The sequence below is a fragment of the Vespa mandarinia genome, chromosome 19 (genome assembly GCF_050613455.1).
Source record: "Vespa mandarinia isolate Hongniang chromosome 19, ASM5061345v1, whole genome shotgun sequence".
NCBI lineage: Eukaryota > Metazoa > Arthropoda > Insecta > Hymenoptera > Vespidae > Vespa > Vespa mandarinia.
This window is the reverse complement of record NC_140828.1, coordinates 2,440,222-2,462,106: the sequence shown is the minus strand read 5'-3', so window position 1 is coordinate 2,462,106 and position 21,885 is coordinate 2,440,222. Positions and strand designations below refer to the sequence as shown.

The following is a 21,885-nucleotide window of genomic DNA, read 5'->3' as shown; positions in this document are numbered from 1 at the left end:
CTTATAACGCCAACATTATCGTCTGTTAGCCATTAATAGATTTTCCCGTTCGTCCAGCCTTCGATGTTTCTGACGTCAGCATTGTCAATGGTTAGCTATCGATGCATATCCATGGTATCAAGATATTCAAGATTTCATTGAATACTCGAGGAAAAAAAAAGAGAGAAAAAAAACAAAAAGAAATATAATAATCGAATCAAGTTGATTTTGGAGAACACTTGTCAAAACATTTGAGATATATCAAATCGTAAAAAATTAATCAGAGTAGTTAGAAAAATAAAAAAAGAAAGAAGAAAAAGAAGGAAGGAATAAGTATAGGATATAAGATTTAATAAGAGATAAAAATAATAAAGAATAGGTAACATTTGGAAACGTTGATCCTAACTATGAGAAGATCCTTCTAAGGAACTAAGTTTCGTTCATCCGGGCGCAGACTCGTGAATTTTCACTCAGTCCACGCCTCCAGTTGGCTTTGGTGGTAGGGTTAGTGTTGGCTCGTATAAAAGAGTGAGAGAGAAAAATATATATATATATATATAGAGAGAGAGAGAGAGATGAGTAGCGCGCGCCTTTCATACCCTCTACCCCCTGGCAAAATGTCTCCGGTAGATGACGTCACAGGAGCGAATCAATATCAGTGGAACCGTCCCTACATCGGTCCTCGACAGGCAGAGAGACACCGACCGTTCAGTACGGAGTGGCCTCCACAACCGACAGGGACGTCGTTTTGCCACCACCGACGACGACGACGACGACGACGACGACGACGACGACGACAACGACGACGACGACGACGACGACGACGGCGACGGCGACAAGAACGAGGGAGGTACATGCGCCTCCCGTCGTCCATTATTTCTCTCTCTCTCTCTCTCTCTACCTATCTTTCTTTTTCTCTCTTTCTCTTTTTTTCTCTCTTCCTTTTTGTCTAACATCAAAGTTATATCAAAATCAATAAAGATAAATCGTGACAAGTGTTCGATAAGTATAACTATGACACAGTGTTAAGATTCTTGGTAGCGGAGTATTTACTTAATAGTAGTGATAGTCGGAAGAACGTTCGTCAATAGTGTTGGTAAGTATCATTAAATTAATTTGATCTTTTGTATTTGTAATGTAATATTTGTTGTCAGAATAAATTTCATTAGATTTGTTAGATATTTAATTCTTCTTTGATAAAAGTATCGTGTCTCGTTTAATTCAATATAATCGAAGGATATAATAGATTGGAAATGTTTGAAGAAAGGCAATGGGGGTGATTTTTAGACAAAGTGCCGTTGTACCGATCGATCGTGATCGGTGGCGGTACCAAAGGCAAGTCTCGGAAGGCCGAAGAGAAAGAACGGCAGAGAAGTAGCGGACTTGGTGAATCGAGTAAAAATCGATGGCCATCAGCGCCCATGGGCGGCCTCGCGTTTAGGACAAGGAACAGCCCCTCCCAGAAGACCTCGCTCCGGTGGGGTGACTGCTGCCCCCCAAACCCCAATCCGCCGTCGTCGTCGGCCCTTTGGAAGAACCGCCAACGGGACATGCCGCCGGTACCCGTTTGAGGCTGTCCCCCGTTGCTGCGTGATTGTACTCCACGGGGTCTTCAGAGGTACACTAATTTATATTCCCTCTTCTTTCTTTTATTTTTTCAAACTCCTTGAAAAGAAATATCAAGTTTATGTCAATATACTTGATCAATATCATTTATTCTTCATCATCTGAAAGATATGATTTGTTTATGATAAATCTCAAAAATTCATCATAATTATCTTAACAAATTCAACAATATGTCCCTGAAATAAATATATTATATTCCCTGATTCAGAACATTTTTTTCTTCATCTCCTGATATACATATATATATGTATATATTATGTATGTATATATATATATATATATATATATATATGATCTATAAATTGTCATGATTAATACAATACAAATTATAATTATCTTAACAATTCAAAGGAATAATATTCATCGATTGAACTTACAAGTATCCTTAACGATCCTCAGGGCCTTGACCTTTTTATCCGTTCTCCAAAGGTCCATCCACTCTCCACATGTGCGAACCTTTCCGACGATGAATATAGCGAGACTAATTGGATCAGAGGGTTAACCCAACGGACCGATTTCGGATTGTCTCGGGGCTAAAACATAATATTTACGGTTAAATACACGCGTTGGATTTAAGTAGGTACATCTAACACGTGGAATGTTTAATTCGATGGAAAGACAAAGCGCTGTATACCGGTGCTGATTTTGAAATCCCTTTTTAGGAACTTCATCCTTAATCGGATTTAACTGTTTAAAACATCAAACGAAATGATTTCAAATTTGTTTCTTTTTTTTTTTTTTTTTCCTTTTACAAACAGTTTCAATGACAAAAAAATTGAACAAATTGGTCATAATAAATTCTATATAAATTTAATGAAAAAACATATAGATCAAACTAAATTTCAAATAAGTTCTTTATCCAATTAGATATCCAAACGTTCCGAAATTGGATCGGTCACCAAATCTCTGGGACCTCCGTTTCCGTCAGCTCGAACACACGCCGCTGGAACCGTACTCCCCGAAGATGATCAACATCGCTGGCCTGATCTCGATCATATTGTTTTACGCGTTGATACTTGGCGTTGGAATATGGGCAGCAAGAAAGAAAGAGTCTGGAAACGATTCCGAGGAGGAGGTCATGTTAGCTGGCCGTTCGATCGGCTTGTTTGTTGGAATTTTTACAATGACAGCAACATGGGTAGGTGGAGGATACATCAACGGTACAGCAGAGGCAATTTACACGAGAGGTCTGGTCTGGTGTCAGGCACCATTTGGATACGCTCTAAGTCTTATTTTTGGTGAGTGAGATTCAATGAGTTTAAACTTGAATTGTTTTACAATTTCTTTACGTTGCTTTAAATATTTATGTATGTATATGTTTTAGAGTAAATTACAAATTCTTTTTACATACTTTCTCTCTCTTTCTCTCTCTCTCTCTCTGTATTTAAATTTTATTATCAATATTTTGGAATACTTTTTTATCAAAGCGATCCCTAAAGAAAAAAAAAAAAAAACATTCTATAAGCCACGTTGCTACTGTAAATGATAGCATCATGAATTAATCCTTCTTTGATCGATCAAAGATGAATTGATTTATGACGACAGGTGGCATATTCTTTGCAAACAAGATGCGACAACAGGGGTACATCACGATGCTGGATCCGCTTCAAGATGCATTCGGGGAACGAATGGGTGGTCTTCTATTTCTTCCTGCCCTATGCGGCGAGGTATTCTGGGCAGCTGGGATCCTAGCTGCTTTGGGTGCCACGTTAGCTGTCATCATCGATATGGACCAGGGTGCCTCCGTCATTCTAAGCGCCTGCATCGCAGTTTTTTACACTCTATTCGGCGGCCTCTACTCCGTCGCTTATACCGACGTCATCCAACTTTTCTGCATTTTCATCGGACTGGTAAGTAAATTTCGATAACTACAAAAAATTGATTAGAAAATCAAACGAGAGTTTTCTTTTTTCTTTTTCTTTTCTTTCTTTCTTTCTCTTTTTTTTTTTTTTTTTTTTTTTTTTTTTTTTTTTTTTTTTTAATTAGAACAGAGTAAAGAAAAATAGTGAACTATCCCTTTTTGAACGGATCGATAACACACAGGCTCGTCGCCCGTACCAAGTATTTGTCAATTCTATGAGTGTAGGTTGCCCAAGTGTAGGTGTTTGCGTAGGTGGTGACCTAGTTATATCAAAAGCTCTAACTCTATTCGACATTTCTCATGCCCAGGATACCTTCCTTTCGATTATCATTTCCAGAGTGTCTTGATGTAGATAAATGTTAAAAAACAATGTTCTTTTTGTTCTCACTTGTTTAATCATAGAAAAGATTTAATCAAGAATTTCGATCAGTCCTATAATTGAAGGACATCAATTCTCGCGTTAAAATTCATTCTATTTTTATTTTCATATTATATTCATTAATCAAACTAGGATTATTCTCGAGTTTCTAAACGTTCTTTAAACATAATAAGAATACCAAGAGATAAATAATCATTTGAAAAAAATTGTCTCTATTCAAATGCAAAGAGATTTTCTCCCGTGATCATCCATTAACCATAATTAATCGAGATAAAATCAAATCTCTCTCTCTCTCTCTCTCTCTCTCTCTCTCTCTCTCTCTCTGTCTTTCTTTCTCCCTCTCTGATAGGTCGTTAGTTACAACATCCTAAAGAGTAGTCTTATCGAAGGGGAGAGAACGGCGTATCCTTTCATTGAGAAATCCTTTCAAGTAGACATATACCATGTCACCTTTGATGCTAAAACATTAAGATGAATATCATGAATGGAAAACTGTATTTTAAATAAAATCAAAAAAAAAAAAAAAAGAAAGAAAAGAAAGAAAGAAAGAAAGAAAGAAAAAAGAAAAAGAAAAAACGAAAAATATTATTTTCATGTTAAAGTGGATGTGCATCCCGTTTGCCTGGGCCAATCCAAAGGTAGAGTCACTTAGTTCCATGGAGGTCGACTGGATCGGCGAGGTCAAACCCGAGGAGTATTTTTATTACGTAGATTACGGGTTATTATTGATATTTGGTGGCATACCTTGGCAAGTTTATTTCCAGAGAGTACTTTCATCAAAAACAGCAGGAAGAGCTCAACTTTTGAGTTACGTTGCAGCTGTGGGATGCATACTCATGGCTATTCCTCCTGTTCTCATTGGAGCAATCGCCAAAGCAACACGTGAGTATAAACATTTTTACAAATTTCTATATTATATATTCCAAAACTAATTCGATCTTTATATCGATGATATCGAAATCAATATCATTTAAAAAATATACAGACAAACATAACAATTAAAATACAACAATAACAACGAATGTTGTCTCTCTCTCTCTCTCTTACTCTCTCTCTCTTTTTCTACCTTATTTCGAGTATCATTAGATGTTAGGGAGAAGTATAACATTTTGAAGAATCCACCCTCTCTATCTAAAGGGGATCGAATTAGATCTGGTATACTCATCATCCAAAGTTCGAAGCCTACTTGACATTTGCTACCACAGCATCCAGCACTGCTGGTATTTATAAGGTTCGCCGAGAAAAGAGGGGATGAGAATAGGGTGACTAGACTAGGGGTGAGTTTGGAGTATTTGAAACGTGTACAATACCGTGGGACTTCGTCATGTGTTATCTCTCTCTCTCTCTCTCTCTCTCTCTCTCTCTCTCTCTCTCTCTCTCTCTCTCTTTTATTCTATCTTATGAAAAGGCGAGGGTGGTAATGCGACTCGACCACTAACGTGAAACACGACAACGTGCTGGAACTAATTCGACACCCTGTATATTGTTATCTGAGACTCCATTACAATCTAAAAACGAGAATAGCTACTGAAGAACTACTGACAATTTGTTATTATTGATTACTGTTTTCAACAATAAATTACATTGTCTATCATATTTCTAATGTCCATTTTTAAGTCTAAATATAGATAATTATATTTGAAAAATAGGTAGCCATTTAATCTTTCTTGCCAATTAAATAAATTCTTAATTTTTGTTAAACCTTATGTTTTTTCAAGGCTACGTTTATGTCCAATGCAATGTATGAGAAGAATTTTATACGTCAGATGTTAAATTTCGCTCGATGACAAAGCGAAATCATATTTTTATGGTGACAGCTGGGTACTTTCTCAGTTATTCGGTACAAATGCAACGTGTCCACGATGTTATTTTTTCACATAGTAAAGATCATCGGCACGTGAGAAATTATAATGATTTGTTATAGCGTGCAACAAAGCGCTATTTTCCCCTCTTTTTCTCTTTTTCCAATTATTATCATTAAAAACTTTCTAAATTCTCGAATGTACAACAGGTGCAACTTTAATTGTCTTTAATATTCTTGAAAATTACACGAAGAATTATCTATCAATATAAAAAAAAAAAAAAAAAATTAAAAAAACTAGTTATAACTCAAAAAAAAAGTATAAAGCAATTTTTATCCAAACAAACAGATCAAATAAATACTTACTTTCTCGAAACAAAATGTAACTTAGATTAATAACATCATGATCGACGATGATGCTCCACTTTCCTCATTTATTTTCAAATGAAATCTGTACTACATTATGAAAAGTAGAGAGAGCGTGAAAGCGTCCTTAGTGCGGAGGTGAAATCCTCGACGGGGTCAACATTCACCTTCACAATTTTTTATTATCATTCTTTTAGTTAATCATGTTAAATCAAATCAGCTTTCATCGATTGAAACAAACGAAGGGATATTTTAACGATATGTTACAGCTTGGAATGAAACAGGTTATCACGGGCCATATCCATTGACGGAAACCGAAACAAGTATGATTCTACCAATGGTCCTGCAATATCTTACGCCCGACTTTGTTTCCTTTTTTGGATTGGGTGCTGTATCAGCAGCTGTTATGTCATCGGCAGACAGTAGTATCCTCTCTGCCAGTTCGATGTTCGCTAGAAACGTTTATAAGTTGATCTTCCGGCAGCGAGTAAGTATAAATATCTTTTTTCCTGATAGATCATAAATCCCAGATTAATGGAGTGTCTTCTCTCCAACACAACATATATATATATATATACACCAGCAATAAACTCGTTTTCTCGTTTGACCGTATTAAAATAAAAAAATTCGGATCACTTTCACATCTCATAGTACTCGTACTACTCTGTGAAATCAAATCGAGTAAAAGTATTAAATTCTCGTTAAAAGACAAATTTTATTAATTTTTTCATTATAATATTTGTCATGGTAAAAAGATAGAGAAAAACATTATTCACGTTGCATTGTGATATTTCGTTACTTTCATTTTCTTTTTTCCTTTTTTCTTTTTTTTTTTCTTTCTTTCTTTTTTTCTTCTCTATGAAACCAGGCATCGGAGATGGAGATCATTTGGGTAATGAGAGCAGGCATAGGAGTAGTTGGTGTTCTCAGTACGGTGATGGCTTTGACGATACCTTCTATCTATGGGTTATGGTCGATGTGTTCCGACTTGGTTTACGTTATCCTCTTCCCTCAACTCCTAATGGTCGTCCATTTTAAGGAGTATTGCAATACTTATGGCAGCTTATCAGCTTACATAATAGCATTCATGGTGAGGATCAGTGGTGGTGAACCATTGATGAGTTTGCCAGCATTGATCCATTATCCTTGGTACGATGAGGAAACCAAAACTCAGATGTTCCCATTCAGAACAATGGCGATGTTACTTTCCTTGGTGACATTGGTTACCGTCTCGTACGGTACGCAGGTTGCCTTTGAAACTGGTAGATTGGCGCCTGGATACGACGTCTTTAGGTTTGTATACCATCGTTTATCCATCATTCCAAAATTTCTTATATCTTATCATTTCTCAAATAGTTTATTTCGACTTTTTATATGAACTTTTTATATGACAAAATTTTTGGGATTAATCTAAGAAAAAGAAAAAGAAAAAGAAAAAGAAAAAAAATAATCAAATATCCATTGGAAATTTTCAAACGTCCTAAACATTTAATTTTATACAATCGATCTGTACAATTTTTTTAATCGATCTTCGTAATATCTAAAAATAAACCTTGACTACGATTAAATCGATACAACAAACAAATAACAAAATCAATGATTCTTGACAATCACAGGTGTGTGGTAAACATACCAGAAGACGTCGAACGTGTTGGACCAGATCCAGCAGAAGGTGAACAAATGGCAGTCCTTGCCGCAGGAGCTGGAAAGCTCTATGGTAGCAAGGACGAATCACACGGTCGAGTGAATCCTGCGCTCGAACCGGACTACGACATGGAGCCGGGTTATAAGGCTGTCGGGTCACCTGAGGGGGTCGTCGATGGCGGTGGAGGTGGGGGACAGTTAGGTCTTCATGGACCTAATGTACCTCGTCAACCACAATCCAGCACCGCGTTCTAATTCCTGGTTTCATGATCGGATGCTGTGACCAACAATAAGTGTGGCGGTGCGGGTACGTCTCTCTCTCTCTCTCTCTCTTTCTCTCTCTCTCTCTCTCTCTCTATTTCTCTTTCTCTTTCACTAACTTTTCCTATATAAATCTATATTTCTTTCTATCTATCTCTCTTTAGTAATATGCATTATATTTTTTGTTATTCTCTTTCTCTCTCGCTCTCTCTTTCTCATTATCCTTATATCTCAAAAAGCATCGTCAAAAAGTGTTAGTTGCATTCTAAGTCGGTACAACGAATCCGTACAAATATTCCGTTCACAATCCTACTTCAAGGCATTTAGACGTCTACATACGCGTTATCGAGACTTCTTATTGTTATTGTTGAAACGATTATTTCTCAGATGAGAAGATACATGAGAACGTGCTTTTGACCGTCCAGGTGAAAAAAAAAAAAAAAAAAAGAAAATGTGTCTAGAAACAAAAAGAAAAAAACAAAAAAAAAAACAAAAGAAAAAAAAGCGAAAATATAATGAAACCAAAAAGATTATTAAGCAATAATATCTTAGAGATCATGCGATATCTTTTACTTTCTCTTTCTCTCTCTTTCTCTCTCTTCCTCTCTCTCTCTTTCTCTCTCTCTCTTTCTCTTTCTCTCTCTCTCTTTCTTTTTTTCTCTGGTGTATATACATGATTTTGATAAACAAACAAAAAGAAGAATCTCTCCTTCGGCAGTACTTTTTTTTTTTTTTAATCGGATCAAGTTCAAGGTAGACCGATCATTTCTATAAAAAAAAAAAAAAAAAAAAAAAAAAAAAAAAACAAAAACAAAAAGAATAATCTCTTACTCTCTTTCTCTCTCTCTCTCTCTCTCTCTCTTTTTCTCTTTCAAAATCGATAAATTTCAATCGATCCCACGGTGCTAGATTCGTGTCACGTCGTGAATTCACCAAACGAATAATACATAAGGCGAATGATACGAAAGAAGTAAGTTCTCGGTCATTGTTCTCTTGAAACGGAACTCACGAAGTTCCCGAATGAGAGAAAGACAAAGAGTGAAATCAAATTATATGAAAAAGATCAAGATCATCGGAGTTCCTTGAACTGTCACGATCTATTATTATGGCTTGCTTTTCGAACCCGTACCGCCGCCTATTAGGCCTAGTAATTTTTTCATTTTTATTTTGAGATATATACATATATGTATATATATATATATATATATACAGATATATAAATACACATTATGACATGAACACACACAATAAGAGTATATATATATATATTTATATATATATGTATATATATATAAATTATATTATATTATATTATATATATATTTAGAGTTTAATGATTACTATTTGAAGAAGACTTAACATCTGAAAGGTACGACCTATTCGCTCGGCTTTTTCATCGTGAAGGCTCTCACTATATATTTTTATATACATATATATATATATATATATGTATATATATATATATATATGTATTAGACATATATATATATATATAGGGAGAAGGAAGAGCCTGATCGATCGGTGTTCGTTAGGAATTAATTAGCGAAGCGCGAACGACCGCCGTAAATTAATAAATAATAGGATAGAGAAATTATTATCGAGTAACGTGTTCGCGAAGATATTTAGGGTGGCTTCGTATTAGATAAAGTCTCGTACTCGTCATCATCATTACTGTTATCCGTGTTTAATCATCTTACAGAAAATTAAGAAAAGGAAAGAAAAAGAAAGAAAAGAGAATGAGAGAAAGAGAAAGAGAAAGAAAGAGAAAGAGAAAGAAAGAGAGAGAGAGAGAGAGAGAGGGAGAGGGAAAGGAAAGAAAAGGAAAAAAAAAATAAATAAAATAAAAAAAGCTTTTGTACTCTTTGCGACCGATCGTTATTGTTGTTGTTCTTCCCTTGCTTCGCTCGATTACGAAACAAACGTAACACCTGATTAGGGAGGATGATGATTCAATGTAAAAATATTCTCCCAATTGAATATTATTATTAGAAATTAACTAGGAGATATCGCGGTCGCGTTGTGTTAGATCGTGTTACTTCGTGACCCTCTCCGTGATTACGACGATCGATACGATTACGTGAGAACGAGCAATTTATTACATATTATTATTTGTCATTGTTGTTATTATTATAATAATAATAATTATACTTATTATTATTATTATTATTAATATTATTATTATTGTTATTATTATTATTAAAGAAATGTTTAGCTAGCTCATTAATTAATTTCATTTAATCTCTCGTTTTATGATCTTTTTTCATCGGTATTTTTTTTTTCTTTTTTCTTTTTTTTTTTTTTTTCAACGCAATGGAATCTCTTTTCTATCTCATGAAATATATTTTTAGCTAATTAATTATTTCTAACGACAGAAATACGAGAATGGCTCTTCGATCTAATTTGATGATTAAATATCGTCGTTTTTCATTCATATCGTCGTTTTCATGTATATAAATAGTGTCAATCGGGCGGATTGGTCGGCCTTCAGATCCGTTGTGTTTCTTATATAGTATATATATACATGTATAATAATATATAAGAGTATAAAAGAGTATTAATGACATGCGAGAGAGCACACACGAGAGAATGTTCATTGAAGGATTTAAGTTTTCATCGGATATTTCTCTCCCCTTATACATATAATATATATATATATATACGTTATATATTATATATATATACATATACATGCATGCATATCCAGTATACTGATGAAGATGAATTAAAATGATCATTGGTTGATATGTAAATGATTTTTTAATAACACGATTAAAATAATTTTTTCGTTGAAATTAAAATCGTTCGGAGATATTAACAACGTGACACTTTAAATACCTTCGTTATGTATACGCGTACATATGTATATATGTATATAAAGAAAGTACGTGAAAAGACTAATCGAAGATCGTAGATGTTAATTATTATTATTATTTATTTTCATTATTATCAGCATTATCGTCATCATCATCATTATCATCAATATCATAATCATCACCATTATTATTATTATTAATAATAATAATAATAATAATTACAAATCATTTATTGCTAATTTTGATAATGAGTTTTGTCGTATCATTGTTTTCATAGAATCGTTCCTAAAGAAAAAAAAAAAAAAAAAAAAAAAAAGAGAAACGAAAAAAAGAACAAATTAATTAATAAATACAAAATACATACGCAAAACATGAAAGAATATAAGAGATAAGACAGGTACACATACGAATATAAAATAAAAAAGAAAATGATTAACTTGCGCGTTACATGATTTATAATTAAGATCGAACTGATGAAATGAACATTTAATTGGCTGACATTCGGGGTGAAAGATTTATCTTTTTATTCGATTATGGATAAACGATCTTCTTTAAAAAAAAAAAAAAAAAAAAAAAAAAAAAAAGAAAAGAAAAAAAAAAACAGAAAGTAAAAGGAAAAGAAAAGGAGAAAAAAAAGGAAAAAAGAATATCTTAAAAATAGAAAAAAATTAGCAGGTGTAATTAGTTAGGCAGGTGTTAAAAGAAAAGTCTGCTACCTCGATAATAAATTAGCAAAGAAAACTTTTCGAATAAGAAGAGGAAGAAGAAGAAGAAGAAGAAGAAGAAGAAGATGATGATGAAGAAGAAGAAAACAATTGTATTGTGTGAATAAATCTTTAAAGAGGAAGCTATGAAGAAGACTGCGACATGATTTAAGACTCTTTTCGAGTCTCATAAAACTTTCGACTTAGTTGAGTTCCTTACTATTATTCTAATGAGAAAGCAAACGTGATGATGATTCAAATAGTTAGTTAGTCAACGACAACAGACAACCAGGAAGATAGAGACTAGGAAAAGTATATATACAGGTTGTTGACAAATTTATCTGTCAAAAACAGCTGATCCACGAAATTTCTTTATAGTTTGAAACTTATAACATTAAGAATTAAAAATTACGAGACATAAAAATACAGGACGTCGATAAATTTATCTATCTAAATCAGCTGACTTTGACAAAAGAATTGTCAAAATCAGCTGACTTTGTTAAATTTCATTATAATTTGATAATTGATTAGAAAATATTAAAAAAAAAAAAAAAAAAAAAAGAAAAAGAAATGAGACAGAAGGGTATAGACGAGGAGACATTGACAAATTATATGTCAAAATCAGCTGACTTTGACGAGTTTCATATCAAAATTAGCTGATTTATCAAATTTTATTAACTTTTAAAATGAACTTATCATGATAGATAAGAAATTAATAGAGAAGATTAATAAAAGAGACAATATTTTTTATACACCCTGTATATCTCTCTAACCGGTGTTCTCTTTTCTTCATAATCATCGTCGTTGTTGCTTGTTGTTATTAATATCACGGACGATACTTTCACTCGGATATTATAAAGTTAGCGAAGGAAGAATTCGCTTTCTGAGTATATCTATATCGTTATTTCGTTATTTTTATGATCTAAGGAAGAAATAAAAAAAAAAAAGAAAATAAAGGATAATAAGAGTAGTGAAGCAGGGAGTTGGATATTAATAACAAATGAAATGTTTCTACAAGCTCGATATTTTCAATGAGGAAATACAATGTTTCTTTACGATCGAACGATCTTATTATTATTATTATTATTATTATTATTATTATTTTTTATTATGAGATTCCAATGAAAGAAAGAAGATCGTTTATCTATTTATCTATCTATTTATTATTTGCTTCTATTTCTTTTTTTTTCTTTTTTTTTTTTTTTCTGTGATGAAACATAGTTTCTATTCAATGAAAAAAAAAAAATTTCGAGGGAAACGTTGCCTCGAGTGTCGATTTAACGACGTTTGTAATTACGCCAAGTTTTTCGCGCGCGTAATCTGCGACATATCAATTAAGGTTTTTAGTCGTGCTGCTAAAAAAAAAATGAAATAAAAGAAAAGAAGAATACAAAACACATACATAAATGAACAAATAAATAAATAAAGTAAAGAAAAAATAAATAAAGGGCCGACCATAACCTACGAAAACCTAAACATATCACGAAGTGTGCTCTATATTAGCTGCGTTAACAAATTAATTAACGATAAGATTAGAAATTGGTAAAAGGTAAAAAAGAAGAAGAAAAACAAAAAAACAAAAAAAAAAAAACAAAAAAAAAACATGAAAAGAGACGGAGAGTCATATGTAAATAATATATTATGTATCAAGTAGAGAGAGAGCGTTCTCATATCATACAGGATGTGCTCGAGTATGGGGGATTAGTATTAAAGGGACGAGCTTCTTTTCTGTAATAAAACTCAGAGATTCGCCCCTTTAATTTGAAAACGAGAAAAACAAGAGAAAAAAAAAAGGAAAAAAAAAAGAAAAGAAAAACCAAAGAAAAAAACGGTTTAAAAGAGGAAACAAAAAAAAAAAGGAAAAGAGCCGCGCAAAAATCTTTCTCATCCTCTATATCCTTTTCCTTCCTATTTCCTTCGAATGAGAAGGAAAGTGAACTCGCGAAAAAATTCACTAATATATTACATATTAACGGGCTGTACGTACGCCGAAGAACACAAAAAAATGCATGTGTGTTTGTGTGTCCGTTCCTTGGCAAAGAACAGAGAGAGAGAAAAAAAAATTAAAATCAATAACAATACTAATGTATCTCTATCTCTTTCCAAAAAAAGATTCGAAGATCAATGAAGTCGAGTATCTATATAAATATATATATATATATATGCTCGAAGTCATAACAATTAACTTCGCTTCAATTAAACAAGAAAAGAAGAAAAAAAGAAAAAAACGTTCATTTTGCAATAATTAAAAGAAAAAAGAAAAAAAATAAAAAAAAAAAAAAAAAAAAGAAAGAAAAATGCGTACCTACAAATCGTTGTTGTATAATAACAAACAAACACATACATGCATACACACTCGTACAATAATCACCGAAATCCCTAAAGTCCATTTAGCCCATAACGCGCCTACAAATTATTGTAGTAAGTATATAATAATAATAATAATAATTATAATAATAATAATAATAATAATAATAATAATAATAATAATAATAATAATAATAATAATTAAATAACATGTGTAAAGAAGAAAAAAGTAACAACAAAATGTGAAGAAAAACAAAAAGGAAAAAAAAACAGAAAAAAGAAGAAAGAAAAAGAAAAAAAAAACCATAAGAGAAACGCCCAACTTTATCTCCTCTCCCTCGCGCATTTCCAAAAAATGGGTTTATTATATATCCATGTATGTATTAATATCAAAGCGTTACACGGTACTTTATTATACGATATATGATATACATCTATACACACACATACATACATATACACACACGCACACATACGCACACACACATATATATATATATATATATATATGTGTATGTGTGTGTGTGTGTGCGTATGTATATTATACGTGTATACCTGAAGAAAGAAAAAAAAAAAAAAAAAAAAAAAAAAAGAAGAAAAAGAAAAAAAAACGAACGAGATGTTGATTGTAAATGTTAAAAATAAACTGTGTATAAAAAATTCACCATGGAGTTATAAGAGTCAAATTTTATTCCCCTGTCTATTCTTTTTTTTTTTGTAGTTGTTGTTGTTATTCTTCTTCTTCTTCTTCTTCTTCTTCTTCTTCTTCATCTTCATCTTCATCTGCTCTTTTTCTTTATTCTCATATTCTTATAAAGATTATTTTCAACGACGAACACAATAATAACAACGACGAGTACGACGATGTTATAAAGATGGACGATGACCGCTGAAAAAAGAGAAAGTTAAGGAAAGGATAACGGTGGTGAGTTTGTTCTAGCGGTTTAATCGGAATACCCGATAGTATCGTCGATGACGAGACTACGTTTTTAGCCGAGTTAAAACAGGAATAGAAAGAAGATAGCTCTCTCTTTCTTTCTTTCTTTCTTTCTTTCGAGTCGAATGGGATCAATAAATCGACCCATCGAGTTTGAGCAGAAGCTATTCTACCAAGCGGCTAACTTTACCTTTCAAGGCACACATTGTGATATATGTAATATGTATTATACGTCTAAAACACTATTATAACACGTTCATTCCATTTTTGATTTCCAGGAACTAACTAATATTAGAATAGATAGAAATAGAGGAGTAATCTTTCATTTCTTTCTCAGCACAGCTACTTTATTAGTATAAAAAGCGTCTTTATAAAATAAATAAGTTATAGGGCTTCGAATGTGAAGAAGGGATGAAGAGGAAGGTTTCGTTTTTTTGTCTTTTCTTTTCTTTTTTTTTTTTTTTTTCTTTTTTTTTCTTTTTCTTTTGCATTCGTATCTTATCGCCGATTATCATTCGCTTTGATATTCCTTGAGATAATGAAAGATATTAATTTTCATCTGTTCTCTAAACTCTCTCTTTTTTTTCTTTTTTTCTTTTACTTCTTTCTATCACTTCTATCTATGAACATTCAAAATTCGATTTGTCGATTGTCGAGAGTACGAAACACGTTGATGATTATTAAAAACATTTGGAAAAGAATACGAATCGTTGAAATCCTCCTTTTGCTGACTTTGATTGGATATCCGCGAGATTTCGACGTCCAATTTCGCAACCCTTCGCTTCATGGCTGGTCAATATTTTGTCTGTCATTGTGTAGAGTTTTCCTGGGTACCCATTGCTTTTATAAAACTCATGAAAGTGATACGAGGTCGAAGGTCGTATCTCGCGGGACGAACACATAGCGTGATTAATATTGGTAACCACCGTTGCTGGCGTAACCCTGACCACCACCAGAACCGCCACTTCCAAAGCTGGGTGCACCGTAATTCGATGAGGGCCTACCGCCGCCACCTCCACCACCATTGGAATAACCGCCGGATCTAAAAGAAAAAAAAAAGAAAAAAAAAAAAGAAAGTACAAATTATGATTAGAATTTTCAGAGATTTCATGAAACATTCTATGATATAATTATAATTAAAGCTTACCCGCCACCGAAACCACCTCCGTGGCCACCTCCGAAGGAAGGTGCTCCATAGCTCGATGATATACCTCCGCTTCCACCGCCGGAGTATCCACCACCACCACCATTGCCTCCACCACGTGAGGGTGCGCCGTAACTGGAGGAGGGTGCTCCACCGGAGAATCCGCCACCACCGAAACCACCGCCACCTGAGTAGCCGCCACCACCACCACCACCGTTACCACCCCCAAAGGATGGTGCCCCGTAAGAGGAAGACGGTCTTCCACCTCCTCCGTTCGATGGTGCTCCGTAGCTTGAAGATGGCCTACCACCACCACCGCCAGAGTATCCACCACTTCCACCAGCACCACCACCGAAACCACCACCGAATCCACCGTTCGAGGGTGCTCCATAGCTTGATGAAGGCCTTCCTGCCGATGGTGCTCCATAACTGCTCGATATTCCTCCACCTCCTCCACCTGAGTAGCCGCCATTGCCGCCGCCACCACCTCCGGAATAACCTCCTCCACCACCACCACCTCGCGACGGTGCTCCATAACTCGAAGATGGTGCACCACCACCACCACCACCACCTCCAAATCCTCCGGAACTAGGAGCCCCATAACTAACAGAAGGTCCACCACCTCCTCCACCACCGCCACCGCAACTACCAAAACCACATCCGCCTCCTCCGGTTGGTGCTCCGTAGCTCGTCGATATTCCACCACCACCGCCACTACCTCCTCCTCCTCCTCCTCCTCCACCACCTAGATTCGGTGTTCCATAACTAGTAGAAGGTGGCAGATAACTACCACTGAGTGGTGCTGAAAATTAAAAGTTTTTTATTTAACTCAATTATCTTTCGTGAGGATTAATGCATGATGAATAATCGAAAGTCCCTTGATTATCGTTCGAATCGTTCGTGTTCTAGAGTATGACCTACTGCTGAACTAGATAAGCAAATCTCTCTCCTCTTCTTTAACTATCTCTCTCTCTCTTTTTTTCTCTCTCCCTCTCTCTCTCTCTCTCTCTCTCTCTCTCTCACTCCAAAGAGTTTACCAAGACTCGGTGAAAGTAACCAGGGTAATACCTCGGTAAGAGACGGTATACTTTATCGGAAGCTTTAATTTATCCTCTCGTTCACTTTCCTAGATCCTAATTACTTTCGTAAGCTCCTTCTTATTGCGAATTTTTATAATTTATAAAAGAAACGATTCGCGGCAATTATGTCCCCATGGAAAATGAAAACTCATCGGGATTAGAAAGATTCCGATATCGTCTCTATGGACTTTGCGGTCTTGCGGTTTTACTGGCATTGAAAGTGATCAAGGTGATCTCGAGATGATTGAATGACGTGCCTACGGAATAACTTAATCGATACGCGAGATTACAAAAGTAAAACGAAATAGCGAGTCATAAAAAAAAGAAAAATATAATAATAATAAATAGTGATTCCTCTTCGAGATAAAAATAATTTTCAAATTTGAAGTGATTCTAACGAAATATAAATTAATCAATTTAATCAGAATCTATGTTGGTCCAAATTCGATAATAATTATTTCCCGTATTGAAATAAAATAATTTTCAAATTTGGAATGATCCTAACGAAAAATAAATTCATCAATTTAATGCGAATCTACGAATAACTATGACAAAAGTAATTATTCCGAGTCAGTTCTCTATTCGATTGGTTACTCCGTCTTATTCGTAGATTCGTGCATTGTTACAAATTTTTTTCGTAAACTCGTACTTAATCTTAATCGAACGAAATACTAGTAGATTAACAAAAAAAAAAAAGAAAAAAAAAATATTCTCGTTATATAAATAAATATATTCTTGTTTTTTTTTTTTTTGATTTCACAAAAATGACTTCGTTACGGTACACAATTGCTGAAGAAGAGAGAGAGAGAGAGAGAGAGAGAGAAAGAGATTACACGAAAGATAATCGTTTCCGTAATAAAAGACGGATGGTAATCAAAAGTTAATGATGTCCAATCGTCGTGGAAACTCGTATTGCTACATGTAGATACAAGACAGTGATCAGAGGCTGATTCATTGATAACGTAGCTTGTAACGCCAAGGAAGAGCAATTACTTGGTCAATCTCGTAGTTCGTGTATGTCGAAAGGATGAATTAAATAATAATGACGAATAAAAAGATAAATAAATAATGATAATAAACAAAAGATAAAAGAGAAACGAACAATGCAGACGAGACGTGTTAAATGATTTAAGAAAAGGATCTCGATAGTGCATATCTCCGATGCAATTAGTACTGATTTGTACGTACGAGTACGAAGACAATCGAGTTGCTCTAAATTCTCACGGCGTAACAATGCTTTTGCTGTGCTTAGAAACGTTACACATGCGTACATATATATATATATATATATATATGTAGAAATGGTAAACACTTTCGAAGTGCTTAGAACCTGCTATGTATACATAGATCCTAAACGAGAGATTACGAGCCACGGTTTGCGTTCATCAGAAATACATGCCACGCTTGTGTATTCGGTTCGTAGAAACGAAATCGGTGAATTGCTTTGGAATTTGAATTTTTACAAGATTGATGAGAAAGATATCGTACCGAATGAGGTCACGGTCGATGAACTTTACGTCGATTGAACTTTAAGACAAATTAAATATTCGAAAAAAGAAAAAAAAAAAAAAAAACAAAATGGACACAAATTTTCAATAGAAAAACGAAATCCACATTAATCCGACATTAATTTTCCTTCCTCGTATATATTGTCAAATAAATTGATAAACGAGGATTTATCTTCGTACGGGCAAAATAAATGAAAATTCGTCGAAGATTCGATATCAAAATGAAAATTTTCTATCCAATACGAATTTTCTTACCTTCACCGCAAACAGACGTAAAAATTGCAGCCGTGGCTATTAGGGTAGCCATCAAGGATGATGGCCAGCTATTAGCAGATCTCATGTTGCTGGATAAGATCAATAATTAGATCTATGAATAGAGAAGAAGATCGGCAAAAAATTATGCCGATTCGCGTGCACGCGATCGTTTTACTCACGATACGTATTTGTCGCGTGTCGAACACGTGTTCACCCGTGCGAGAATGGAAACGACGGACTCGAAGAACGTGGAGACTCGTCGAAGCGTGTAGTAAACAACAACAACGCGTCGACAAGATGACCCGTTCGTCTTACCCGTACGATTTCGTCTAACGTGTTTCAAACTCAGTCGATCTCGCTTATATAGTTGTCCGTCTTTCGGAGAAAGTCCTCACGGGAGTGCAAGAGGATGCGCTAGCAAACTGGCTAAGACGTTTCTTGGTGAACGTCGGGAGGAGGAGGAAGGGGGGGGAAGGGAGGGGTGGGTGGGGGGTCGTTGGATCAGCAAGGGGATGCCAAGGGGCAGGGGAGAACTTCTCTGCCAAAGATTGTAGGGGGGCACCTTCGTGTGTGTGCATTTCGTTTTCTGAGTTCTAAGATGATAATCAAGAAAGAAACACTGGCATTAACTTCGTTTCAATAAGATGTTCTAATCATTTTCTATTTTAATATTTCATTTCTAAACATTTATCATATTTATTTACAATTATTCTAATGATTTTATCTAATGACATTACGTATACGTAACGTATCATTTATATTATATATAAATTATATCGTCATTCATGAAAAATCTTTCATTTTATATCTATTGTATTATTTTTCAATGATTCATTTATTATATATGATATTTGAAATAAATTATGTCACATTGATATATATATATATATATATGTTATATCTAATATTAATAAATATACTTCTCCAATCTGTCATTTATATTATGTAATTTAATTTATCCATTTTACGAATATTCCAATAATTTTTATACTTATACATATTGAAATAAATTATGTCAAATTAATTTTAGAAATGAGTAAATAATATTACGTCTCATCTTATTCGAAATAAATCCTATCAATATATGTATATATATATATATATATTGTGTGTGTAAATTAATCTGAAAGAAAAAAATTAATTAATTCAATAATTAAAAGGTCTCCTTCTTTATTCCTAATCTTTCCTTTATTAAAAATAGACGATATTACTATAGATGATTCAATCGTTGAATATATACTTCAAAATAAAAAAAAAAAAAGAAAAAAAAAGGAAAAAAAAGAAAAAAAAAAGAAATAAAGAAAAAAAAAAAACACGTCCTTTTCAATTTGTTCCTATTTCAAGGCTGACGCCATCACATTTTCATTTTTCTTTTCCCCATAATCTCGCACGATTATTTTATTTCAGAGTCATGCTAACTCGCAACGATCTCGATTTCTCGAGTATGGATGGGAACGACATCGTTGAGACATGGTTAGAGACGCGCTTTGACGGCCTTGATGTCATCCTGGATGGAGGATCGCTCGAGAAAGATCATCATGACGTAAAGAAAAGAACGTATCTTATAGATCTTACACTTACGTTGCTTAGTTTTCGTTATCTAAATCATTAGGTAATTATCTAAATTATTTAGGTCAGACGTTAGATTAATTCTTAATGTTCCTTTAACTCAATCGAAGCATTTAAATCTTTAATTAGTAAATGAAAAATCACGTATAGATTTATCTATTCAAAATATGATTATTTTAAAGTTGTTCGAGTAATAAAACGACATTTATTTTTAATACAATTTCATTTGTTATTTTATTCAGATCTTTCGTTTAAATCCAATTTTATTATAACTGTCAATTATATTCATTTTAACATTCAATCTGATAATATATATATGTTCATGTAAAATATATTGATATTTATAAATAAATTAATATAATATATATATATATATATATATATATATATAATTCATTATCTTAGTCATCTGCACGATCAATCGAGCCTCATTAGCCTTGACGAATTCAAAGAACGTGCGAACTGCCGTTGACTCGTAATCACGCAAGAATAAAAGAGAGAAAGAGAGGGGGGGATAAAAAAAAAAGTATTAAAATCTCAGCATGCACGAGCTTATCAAGGAAGGAGAACGACGGTTTGTCGTCTGGCGTTGGCACGAAATTATGATCTTATTTAACAGTTGCAGTAAAAGAGAATTTGAACAATGTTAGAAAATTTAGTTAAGAGAAAATAGTATTCATCTCTCTCTCTCTCTCTCTCTCTCTCTCTCTCTCTTTCTTTCTCTCTTTTTGATTATATCACCAAACACAGAATTTCTAGGGCAAGTATTAGATTTGTATCGCGTGAAAACATTAGATTAAACACTATGATCGAATTTATTTGATCGTTTAATCTACAAAATACAAATGTCGAATCTATTAAAGATTAGTATAGATCGAATATGTCTGATGGTGTGTCTGTGAAAGAGATCACACAATGGGATTTCATCACTGTGCATAAATAGATCTCTATCTTGTAATACGTCGTGGAATGGCTAATTCCTCTCTCTCTCTCTCTCTTCCTCTCTGTCTAATGCTTTTGAATTGCATAAGAGAAGAGACGAGAGAAATTAAATTCGATGATATTTCAAGATCTAACTTTTATCCTCAGCATTTCCTATCTCATTGACAAACATGAAGGAAGGAACTTAACTCGAGTCGATATTTTCCCACGCAGTTGTCTCCTTTGGGAAATAAGATAGAAGAGAAGGAATAGAATAGAAAGAAACACATACATACATACATACATACATACATACATAAATATATATATGTATGTATACATACGTACGTCAGTGTATATGTAAGTATATATGTATAGATAAATATATCATTGAGAAAAGGTATTACTAATTTAATCCAATAATTAAGAATAAAAATATCTAAAGTGAGGATAATCAAAAATTGAATCGCTTCTCAAAGGTATTCTCAAAGCGAACTTTTTTACCGATATAGATAAATATATCATTGAGAGAATGGATTACTAATTAATCCAATAATTAAGAATAAAAATATTTAAAGCGAGTATAATCAAAAATTGAACCGCATCTTAAAGGTATTCTCAAAGAGAACTCTTTTACCGATTGCTGAAATAACTCTTGCTAAATCGTCGATTTATTATTGCTATTGCGTATATGCAATAATAATAACGAGCACGAGACGTTGTTGATGCAT

At 33.7% G+C, this 21,885-nt stretch overlaps 2 protein-coding genes across 5 annotated transcripts; one reads left to right on the top strand and one right to left on the bottom strand.

The window, feature by feature from the left end:
- The first annotated feature begins 670 nt into the window (after positions 1–670).
- Positions 671–20,382, top strand: ChT (choline transporter). 3 transcript variants are annotated; one of them, XR_004840034.2, is made up of 9 exons: positions 671–1,075; positions 1,267–1,597; positions 2,473–2,843; positions 3,151–3,455; positions 4,448–4,727; positions 6,282–6,499; positions 6,881–7,305; positions 7,629–7,963; positions 20,072–20,382. XR_004840034.2 is itself a non-coding variant. In XM_035880653.2 (8 exons), exons 3-8 carry the CDS (start codon positions 2,570–2,572, stop codon positions 7,909–7,911), a joined length of 1,785 nt encoding a protein of 594 aa, XP_035736546.1. In that variant the 5' UTR covers positions 671–1,075; positions 1,267–1,597; positions 2,473–2,569; the 3' UTR covers positions 7,912–9,675. The 3 variants fall into 3 exon arrangements, 1 of the variants encoding a protein (XP_035736546.1); XR_014983271.1 differs by lacking the exon at positions 20,072–20,382 and adding an exon at positions 13,547–15,381; XM_035880653.2 differs by lacking the exon at positions 20,072–20,382 and having other exon boundaries at positions 7,629–9,675.
- On the bottom strand, positions 15,446–19,052 carry LOC146872384 (uncharacterized). 2 transcript variants are annotated; one of them, XM_035880665.2, is made up of 4 exons: positions 18,844–19,052; positions 18,665–18,753; positions 15,826–16,624; positions 15,446–15,720 (listed from the first exon to the last, which is right to left on the bottom strand). In XM_035880665.2, exons 2-4 carry the CDS (start codon positions 18,747–18,749, stop codon positions 15,588–15,590), a joined length of 1,017 nt encoding a protein of 338 aa, XP_035736558.1. In that variant the 5' UTR covers positions 18,750–18,753; positions 18,844–19,052; the 3' UTR covers positions 15,446–15,587. The 2 variants fall into 2 exon arrangements, with proteins under 2 accessions (XP_035736558.1, XP_035736557.1); XM_035880664.2 differs by having other exon boundaries at positions 18,665–19,044.
- Positions 20,383–21,885: the final 1,503 nt, after the last annotated feature.

Bases quoted from the DNA above. Each gene is read 5' to 3' on its own strand.
- ChT (XM_035880653.2), top strand. From the start codon at position 2,570: ATGATCAACATCGCTGGCCTGATCTCGATCATATTGTTTTACGCGTTG. The intron at 3,456-4,447 runs GTAAGTAAATTT...TTCATGTTAAAG, and splicing joins TCTGCATTTTCATCGGACTG to TGGATGTGCATCCCGTTTGC. The intron at 4,728-6,281 runs GTGAGTATAAAC...GATATGTTACAG, and splicing joins AGCAATCGCCAAAGCAACAC to CTTGGAATGAAACAGGTTAT.
- LOC146872384 (XM_035880665.2), bottom strand. From the start codon at position 18,749: ATGAGATCTGCTAATAGCTGGCCATCATCCTTGATGGCTACCCTAATA. The intron at 16,625-18,664 runs GTAAGAAAATTC...TTTAATTTTCAG, and splicing joins TACGTCTGTTTGCGGTGAAG to CACCACTCAGTGGTAGTTAT. The intron at 15,721-15,825 runs GTAAGCTTTAAT...TTTTTCTTTTAG, and splicing joins GGAGGTGGTTTCGGTGGCGG to ATCCGGCGGTTATTCCAATG.